At 48.9% G+C, this 10,000-nt stretch overlaps 1 protein-coding gene across 1 annotated transcript in view; it reads right to left on the bottom strand.

The window, feature by feature from the left end:
* Positions 1 to 10,000, bottom strand: part of LOC113825884 (A disintegrin and metalloproteinase with thrombospondin motifs 3-like) — a 96,479-nt gene that overhangs the window by 13,479 nt on the left and 73,000 nt on the right. Inside the window, exons 3-4 of the mRNA XM_070121731.1 lie at positions 6,904 to 7,056; positions 2,683 to 2,796 (exon numbers count right to left, since the gene is read on the bottom strand). Coding sequence (XP_069977832.1) covers positions 2,683 to 2,796; positions 6,904 to 7,056 — 267 coding nt within the window. The remainder of the gene's footprint in view (positions 1 to 2,682; positions 2,797 to 6,903; positions 7,057 to 10,000) is intronic.

Raw genomic sequence — 10,000 nt, 5'->3', positions numbered from 1 at the left:
CATTTTGTGTGTGTGTGGGTGTTTTGTGTGTGTGGGTGTTTTGTGTGTGGGTATTTTGTTTGTGTGGGTGTTTTGTGTGTGTGGTGTTTTGTGTGTGGGTATTTTGTTTGTCTGGGTGTTTTGTGTGTGTGGGTGTTTTGTGTGTGGGTATTTTGTTTGTGTGGGTGTTTTGTGTGTGTGGGTGTTTTGTGTGTGGGTATTTTGTTTGTGTGGGTATTTTGTGTGTGTGGGTGTTTTTGTGTGTGGGGGTATTTTTGTTTGTGTGGGTGTTTTGTGAGGATATTTCGTGTGTGGATATTTTGTGTGCGGGTATTTTGTATGTGGGTATTTTGCGTGTGGATATTTTGTGTGTGGGGATTTTGTTTGTGGATATTTCGTGTGTGGATATTTTGTGTGCGGGTATTTTTATGTGTGGATATTTTGTGTGTGGGTATTTTGTGAGGATATTTCGTGTGTAGATATTCTGTACGTGGGTATTTTGTGTGTGGATATTTTGTACGTATTTTGAGTGTGAATATTTGATGTGGGTATTTGGTGTGTGGACATTTTGTGTGTGGATATTTCGTGTGGGTGTTTTGTGTGTGGATATTTTATGTGTGGGTATTTTGTGTGTGGGTATTTTGTGTGTGGGTGTTTTGTGAGGATATTTCGTGTGTGGATATTTTGTGTGTGGATATTTAGTGTGGGTATTTTGTTTGAGGATATTCTGTACGTATTTTGAGTGTGGATATTTTGTGCGTGGATATTTGATGTGGGTATTTTGTGCGTGGGTATTTTGTGTGTGGATATTCTGTGAGTGGATATTTCGTGTGTGGATATTTTGTGTATGGATATTTAGTGTGGGTATTTTGTGTGGGTATTTTGTGTGAGGATATTCTGTACGTATTTTGAGTGTGGATATTTGATGTGGGTATTCTGTGCGTGGGTATTCTGTGTGGGGGTATTTTGTGTGTGGATATTCTGTGAGTGGATATTTCGTGTGTGGATATTTTAAATTGCACTAAGGAATCATATATATCTTTTTCTTATGAATGCTCTTCCATGTATGAAATAATCGTATTTTTCTGTGAATATTTCCAAAGGTATGACTTTTTGTGTAGATATTTTTATTATATTTTTATTTCTTGTGAATATTTTTCTTTTGTATGAAAATGTTTGTATTTTTTATGAATATTCTTTAATTGTAAGAAAGGAATTGTGGGTTTTCATTTTTGAACATCTTTTTTCTTTAACTAAGAAATATTTTTTCCTTATGCATATTTTTATAACTAGAAAGAATTTAAAATTTCCAAAGTGTATATTTTTGAATATAAGAAAAATCATAATATTTTATGGACATCTTAAATTGTAATATATATATTTTTTTTTACTTTTTCCTCTGAGCATTTTAAATTGATGAGAATTGCCTTTTTTTCTTAAAAATATTTTGACTAGAAGAAAGATTTATATTTCCGCTTATGAATATTTTTTCTTCTATGAATGAGACACAACCACTGTCAGGAAGGAATTATTACCATTACTCCCTTATTATCATCATTATCATTATTAGAATTACTATCATCATTATTATTATTATCATTATCATTATTTATTAATTACTACTATCATTACTATTATTATTACTATTACCATTATTATTATTATCTTTATTATTTTTTTTATCATTATTATCATTATTATTATCATTATTATTATTATCATTATTATCATTATTATGATCATTATCATTATCATCATTATTATTATTATTATCATTATTATCATTATTATGATCATTATCATTATTATTATCATCATTGTCATTATTATCATTGGCATTATATCATTCATATTGTTTCAGTTCATCTCTGTAGGCAAGTTATTGTTTGTTTTTGTTTTTGTTTATATTTTTTCTTCTTTAGTTCCTATCCTTTACTCCCATTTTTATTCTTTCCCGCATTTTCCCCATTTTGATTTGGATAATTAAATTCCCTTATGGATATTGTTCGTATAAATCGGTAAAAACATTTAATAGGATGGATCCAGTTTTTTAACATTTAATTTAATATCAATCTAAAATCTTTATCAATTACAAATTAGAAAAAGTAATATCACTGAATACACACGAACAAAATCTCACACACACACACACACACACACACACACACACATACGCACACACACAATACACTACGAAAAACAACAACGATTAATAAAAGGGAAAAAACTGGTCATTCTCAGAGCACCTTCCCCTCACTCATGCACGCACGCACGCACTAACTCTCACTCACTCCCTCACTCTCCCTCACTCCCACACACTCCCTCACTCTCACCTTCACTCTCACTTTCTCACACACTCCCTCACACAATCACTCAATCACTTACTCACTCTCACACACTCCCTCACTCCCACACACTCCCTCACTCTCCTTCCCTCCCTCACTCCCTCACTCTCACTCTCTCAGCCTCACTCTTACTTACTTACTCCCTCACTCACTCTCTCTCCCTCACTCCCACACACTCCCTCACTCTCATTCACACTCCCTCACTCTCCCACCCTCACTCACTCACACACTCCCTCACTCTCACACACTCCCTCATTCCCCCTCACTCTCAATCACTCCCTTACTCTCCTTCTCTCAATCACTTCCTCAATCTCACCCTCACTCCCACTCCCTCCCTCACTCTCCCACCCTCACTCACCCTTCGCCAAACTCCATCCGGCACTGGTCGTCGAGAGAATACTGGTACTGGATGGTGGAGGACACGGTGGTGGCGTTCTTCCACTGCGGTTTGTTCAGCATGCAGGTCCAGGCGCTGCGGGGAAGGGAGGAAGGGGAAAAGGTTAGGTCATCTTTCGGTTGGGAGGGAGGGAGAAGGAGGGAGGGAGGGGGAGGGAGAGGGAGGGAGGGGAAGGGGAGGGAGGGAGGGGAAGGGAGGAAGGGGAAAAGGTAAGGTCATCCCTCGATTGGGAGGGAGGGAGAAGGAGGGAGGGGAGGAGGAAAGGAGGGAGAGGGAGGAAGGGAAAAAGGTTAGGTCATCTTTCGGTTGGGAGGGAGGGAGAAGGAGGGAGGGGGGAGGAGGGAAGGGAGGGAGGGGAGGGAGGAAGGGAAAAAGGTCAGGTCATCTTTCGGTTGGGAGGGAGGCGGAGAAGGAGGGAAGGGGGGAGGGAGGGGGAAGGGAGGAAGGGGAAAAGGTAAGGTCATCCTTCGATTTTTTTTTTTGGGGGGAGGGAGAGGAGGGGAAGGAAAAGGTAAGGTCATCCTTCGGTTTTTTTTTTTGGGGGGGGAGGGAGGGAGGGAAGGGAGGGAGGGGAGGGGAGGGAGGGAGGGAGGGAAGGAGGGGGAGAAGGAGGGAGGGAGGGATGGAGAGAGGGAGGGGAGGGGAGGGAGGGAGGGAGGGGAGGGGAGGGGAGGAGGGAGGGAGAGAGGGAGGGAGGGAGAAAGGGGAGGAAGATAAAGAGGGACTGAACGAGAGAGAGAGGAAATGAGGATGGAGAGAGTGAGGGAAGGAGGGAGGGAGGGAGGGAGGGAAGAGAGAGGGAGAAAGAGAGAGAGAGGGAAAGAGAGAGAGAGAGAGAGAGAGAGAGAGAGAGAGAGAGAGAGAGAGAGAGAGAGAGAGAGAGAGAGAGAGAGAGAGAGAGGGAGAGGGAGGGGAGGGGAGGAGGGAGGGAGTGAAACGGAGGAGGGAGGGAGGGAGGGGACAGAGAGGGGGGGGAGAGAGAGGAGGGAAGGGAGGGAGGGAGAGAAAGAAAGAGGAGAGATTGAGAGGGAGGGAGGAGGAGGGAGGGAGACAGAGAAATAGAGAGAGAGTGAGTGAAAGGGAGGGAGGGAGAGAGAGAAAGAAAGATTGGGAGAGAGTAGGAGAGGGAGGGAGGGAGGGAGGAGAAAGAGAAATAGAGAGAGAGAGAGAGAGAAAGGGAGGGAGGGAGAAAGAGAAAGAGAGAGAGAGAGAGAGGTGAAAGAGGAGGGAGGGAGGGAGGGAAAGAGAGAAAGAGGAGAGGGAGGGAGGGTAAGGGAGAGAGTTAGAAAGCAAGAGGAGAGAGTGAGAGGAGAGGGAGAGAGAGAGAAGAGAGAGAGAGAGAGAGAGAGAGAGAGAGAGAGAGAGAGAGAGAGAGAGAGAGAGAGAGAGAGAGAGAGAGAGAGAGAGAGAGAGAGTAAGAGAGAGATTTAGAAAGAAAGAAAAAGAGAGAGGGAGAGAAAGAAAGAAAGAAAAAGAGAAAGAGAAGAGGGAAATTTCTGAGTGATATTCCTTATCTTACAAACACAACAAAAATACAAAAAAAAAAAAATGACAGAGATATGGCACTCATGACAATCAGCTGTCGGGGTCACTCATAAGCCCCAGGAGTCGCCGCCAGTGGCACTCGCAACTCATACCAATCACGGAGGAGTGGCACCCGTTATCTGGCTCCCTCGTGATCAGTGGCACTCACAATCCATCACCATCACGAGCGGTGCCTCTCACAATCTACAACAGGCCGTGAGAGTGACACTGACCTCAGGGGACCTCCAAGAGTGCCACTGTGACCTCAGGGGACCTCCAAGTGTGACGCTGTGACCTCAGGGGACCTCCAAGAGTGCCACTGTGACCACAGGGGACCTCCAAGTGTGACGCTTTGACCTCAGGGGACCTCCAAGAGTGCCACTGTGACCTCAGGAGACCTCCACGAGTACCACTGCGACCTCAGGGGACCTCCAAGAGTGCCACTGCGACCTCAGGGGACCTCCAAGAGTGCCACTGTGACCTCAGGGGACCTCCAAGAGTGCCACTGTGACCTCAAGGGACCTCCAAGAGTGCCACTGTGACCTCAGGGCACCTCCAAGAGTGCCACTGTGACCTCAGGGGACCTCCAAGAGTGCCACTGTGACCTCAGGGGACCTCCAAGAGTGCCACTGTGACCTCAGGGGACCTCCAAGAGTGCCAATCTGACCTCAGGGGACCTCCAAGAGTGCCACTGTGACCTCAGGGGACCTCCAAGAGTGCCACTGTGACCTCATGGGACCTCCAAGAGTGCCACTGTGACCTCAGGGGACCTCCAAGAGTGCCACTGTGACCTCAAGGGACCTCCAAGAGTGCCACTGTGACCTCAGGGGACCTCCAAGAGTGCCACTGTGACCTCAGGGGACCTCCAAGAGTGCCACTGTGACCTCAGGGGACCTCCAAGAGTGCCACTGTGACCTCAGGGGACCTCCAAGAGTGACACTATGACCTCAGGGACCTCCAAGAGTGACACTGTGACCTCAGGGGACCTCCAAGAGTGCCACTGTGACCTCAGGGACCTCCAAGAGTGCCACTGTGACCTCAGGGGACCTCCAAGAGTGCCACTGTGACCTCAGGGGACCTCCAAGAGTGCCACTGTGACCTCAGGAGACCTCCAAGAGTGCCACTGTGACCTCAGGGCACCTCCAGGAATGACGCTGTGACCTCAGCGGACCTCCAAGAGTGCCACTGTGACCTCAGGGGACCTCCAAGAGTGCCACTGTGACCTCAGGGGACCTCCAAGAGTGCCACTGTGACCTCAGGGGACCTCCAAGAGTGCCACTGTGACCTCAGGGGACCTCCAAGAGTGCCACTGTGACCTCAGGGGACCTCCAAGAGTGCCACTGTGACCTCAGGGGACCTCCAAGAGTGCCACTGTGACCTCAGGGGACCTCCAAGAGTGCCAATCTGACCTCAGGGGACCTCCAAGAGTGCCACTGTGACCTCAGGGGACCTCCAAGAGTGCCACTGTGACCTCAGGGGACCTCCAAGAGTGCCACTGTGACCTCAGGGGACCTCCAAGAGTGACACTATGACCTCAGGGACCTCCAAGAGTGACACTGTGACCTCAGGGGACCTCCAAGAGTGCCACTGTGACCTCAGGGACCTCCAAGAGTGCCACTGCGACCTCAGGGGACCTCCAAGAGTGCCACTGTGACCTCAGGGGACCTCCAAGAGTGCCACTGTGACCTCAGGAGACCTCCAAGAGTGCCACTGTGACCTCAGGGCACCTCCAGGAATGACGCTGTGACCTCAGCGGACCTCCAAGAGTGCCACTGTGACCTCAGGGGACCTCCAAGAGTGCCACTGTGATCTCAGGGGACCTCCAAGAGTGCCACTGCGACCTCAGGGGACCTCCAAGAGTGCCACTGTGACCTCAGGGGACCTCCAAGAGTGCCACTGTGACCTCAGGGGACCTCCAAGAGTGCCACTGTGACCTCAGGGGACCTCCAAGACTGACTCTGTGACCTCAGGGGACCTCCAAGAGAGACACTGTGACCTCAGGGGACCTCCAAGAGTGCCACTGTGACCTCAGGGGACCTCCAAGACTGACTCTGTGACCTCAGGGGACCTCCAAGAGAGACACTATGACCTCAGGGGACCTCCAAGAGTGCCACTGCGACCTCAGGGGACCTCCAAGGGTGCCACTGCGACCTCAGGGGACCTCCAAGAGTGCCACTGTGACCACAGGGGACCTCCAAGAGTGCCACTGTGACCTCAGGGGACCTCCAATAGTGCCACTGTGACCTCAGGGGACCTCCAAGAGTGCCACTGTGACCTCAGGGCACCTCCAAGACTGACGCTGTGACCTCAGGGGACCTCCAAGAGTGCCACTGTGACCTCAGGGGACCTCCAAGAGTGCCACTGTGACCTCAGGGGACCTCCAAGAGTGCCACTGTGACCTCAGGGGACCTCCAAGTACGTCACTGTGACCTCAGGAGACCTCCAAGAGTGCCACTGTGACCTCAGGGGACCTCCAAGAGTGCCACTGCTACCTCAGGGGACCTCCAAGAGTGCCACTGTGACCTCCAAGAGTGCCACTGTGACCTCAGGGGACCTCTAAAAACACTGCCACTGCAAAAAAAAGACAAACCCCACACCAGGAGAAACCCCAAGGCATGACAGTGACGAATGGCACTGCCCGGGCGCCCTGGCACTCACCGGGCTCTGCCGTGGTACTCCCTCTTCGAGCACTTGGACCAGTGGAACCTGCTGAAGGTGGCGGCGACGAGGGGCGCCATCACCGAGCCTTGGTAGCCCTCGCTGTCGCAGTCGTTCCTGGCCACGGTGTCGCCGTCGTGGCTCAGACCCAGGCTGGGGGGAGAGGGGGGAGGGGGGTCAGTGGAGGTGGGAGTTGTGGTGGTGGTGGTGGTGGTGGGAGTGGTAGTGGTGGTGGTAGTGGTGGTGGTGGTGGTGGGAGTGGTGGTGGTGGTGGTGGGAGTGGTGGTGGTAGTGGTGGTGGTAGTGGTGGTGGTGGTGGTGGGAGTGGTGGTGGTGGGAGTGGGAGTGGTGGTGGTGGTGGTGGTGGGAGTGAGGGTGGTGGTGGGAGTGGGGGTGGTGGGAGGTGGTAGTGGTGGTGGGAGTGGTGGTGGTGGTGGTGGGAGTGGTGGTGGTGGTGGTGTGATGGTGGTGGTGGTGGGAGTGGTGGTGGTGATGGTGGGAGTGTGGAGTGGTGGTGGTGGTGATGGGAGTGGTGGTAGTGGAGGCGGTGATAGTGGTGGTGGTGGTGGGAGTGGTGGTAGTGGTGGTGATGGTGGTGTGGTGATCGTAGTGGTGGTGGTAGGGGAGGTGGTGGAGATGGTGATGGTTGTGGTGTGGGAGTCATGATGGTGGTGGGAAGGGGGGATGGTGGTGGTGACTGGGCTCACAATAGTGGTTATGGCGGCGATAGTGGTGCTTATGGTGATAAGACAATGATAGTGTTGAGAATGCTAATGCCATCTTTGTTCTCATAACTTTTATCTTTACGACTCTCATTACAACTACTATCTTTACAAAATTTCCTTCCATGCATTTTTATTTATATGGCAACCTTAGACAAATTGGATATGTCAATAATGTAAACAAACAGATTCACAGAATTTAACAGAAGATACCACAGAGTAAGGAAAGGAAAGGAAAGAAAAGGAAAGAGAGAGAGAGAGAGAGAGAGAGAGAGAGAGAGAGAGAGAGAGAGAGAGAGAGAGAGAGAGAGAGAGAGAGGGAGAGGGAGAGGGAGAGGGAGAGGGAGAGGGAGAGGGAGAGAGAGAGAGAGAGAGAGAGAGAGAGAGAGAGAGAGAGAGAGAGAGAGAGGGAGAGGGAGAGGGAGAGGGAGAGAGAGAGAGAGAGAGAGAGAGAGAGAGAGAGAGAGAGAGAGAGAGAAAGAGAAAGAGAGAAAGAGAAAGAAAGAGAAAGAGAAAGAGAAAGAGAGAGACAGACAGAAAGAAAGAAAGAAAGAAAGAGAGAGAAACAAACAGACAAGAGAATAAAAATAAAACGAAAATCTAAAATAAAACGAAAAACCTAAAAAAAAAAAAAGCAACACAAACCAAACCAAAACAAACACGATTATCCCCAAAACAAACAAAGAAACAAACAAGCGGACGTGGGACAAGGACGGGACAAGGACGGGACAAGGACGGGACAAGGACGGGACAAGGACGGGACAAGGACGGGACAAGGACGGGACAAGGACGGGACAAGGACGGGACAAGGACGGGACAAGGACGGGACAAGGACGGGACAAGGACGGAGAGCAAAAGCCGAAAGAAATGAACTTCCAGCAACTTCGTCATGGAACACGAGCGTCATACAGACGTATTCGCTTTTCGCTTTTCCTTTTTTTCTTTTTCTTTTTCCTTCGCGAGATTAAATGAAACCAACATTGCATGATTTTTTTTCTGTTTTTTTTATGATTTTTTTTCTTTGTGATTTTTTTTTCTTTATTTTTTTCTTTATGATTTTTTTTTCTTTGTGATTTTTTTTTCTTCATGATTTTTTTTCTTTATGATTTTTTTTTTGATTTTTTTTTTTTGGAGGACGTTTTGGAGGGAGGGAGGGATGGGGGATGGGGGATGGGGGATAGGGAGGGAGAGAGAGAGACTGGAAAAGAGAGGAGAAGACAGAGTGAGAGAGAGAGAGAGAGAGAGAGAGAGAGAGAGAGAGAGAGAGAGAGAGAGAGAGAGAGAGAGAGAGAGAGAGAGGGGGGGAGAGAGAGAGAGAGAGAGAGAAAGAGAAAGAGAAAGAGAAATAGAAAGAGAAAGAGAAAGAAAAAGAAAGACAGAGAGAGACAGAGAGAGAGAGACAGAAAGAAAGAGAAAGAGAGCGAAACAAACAGACAGATAATAAAAATAAAACGAAAACCTAAAATAAAACGAAAAACCTAAAAAAAAAAAAAAAAAAAAAAAAAAAGCATCACAAACCAAACCAAAGCAAACACGATTATCCCCAAAACAAACAAAGAACAAACAAGCGGACGTGGGACAAGGACGGGACAAGGACGGGACAAGGACGGGACAAGGACGGGACAAGGACGGGACAAGGACGGGACAAGGACGGGACAAGGACGGGACAAGGACGGGACAGGGACGGGACAAGGACGGGACAAGGACGGGACAAGGACGGGACAAGGACGGGACAAGGACGGGACAAGGACGGGACGGGGACGGGACAAGGACGGGACAAGGACGGGACAAGGACGGGACAAGGACGGGACAGGGACGGGACAAGGACGGGACAAGGACGGGACAAGGACGGGACAAGGACGGGACAAGGACGGGACAAGGACGGGACAAGGACGGGACAAGGACGGCGGGACGGAGAGCAAAAGCCGAAAGAAATGAACTTCCAGCAACTTCGTCATGGAACACGAGCGTCATACAGACGTATTCGCGAGATTAAATGAAACCAACATTGCATGATTTTTTTTCTGTTTTTTTTATGATTTTTTTTTCTGTTTTTTTATGATTTTTTTTCTGTATTTTTTTCTTTATGATTTTTTTTTTATGATTTTTTTTTGCAGGACGTTTTGGACGGGACGGGACAAGGACGGGGGAAGGACGGGATGGGTGGGGAGGGACGGGAGAAAGGGACGGAAGAAGAAAGGGACAAGGAGAGGGGGAGGGAGGGAGGGAGGACGGGAGAGAGAGAGAGAGAGAGAGAGAGAGAGAGAGAGAGAGAGAGACGAGAGAGAGAGAGAGAGAGAGAGAGAGAGAGAGAGAGAAAGAGAAAGAGAAAGAGACAAGAGAAAGAGAAAGAGAAAGAGAAAGAGAAAGAGAAA

This window comes from Penaeus vannamei, chromosome 5, assembly GCF_042767895.1.
Source record: "Penaeus vannamei isolate JL-2024 chromosome 5, ASM4276789v1, whole genome shotgun sequence".
Classification (NCBI taxonomy): domain Eukaryota; kingdom Metazoa; phylum Arthropoda; class Malacostraca; order Decapoda; family Penaeidae; genus Penaeus; species Penaeus vannamei.
Note: the sequence above shows the minus strand (reverse complement) of the source record. Positions and strands in the feature narration are given on the sequence as shown.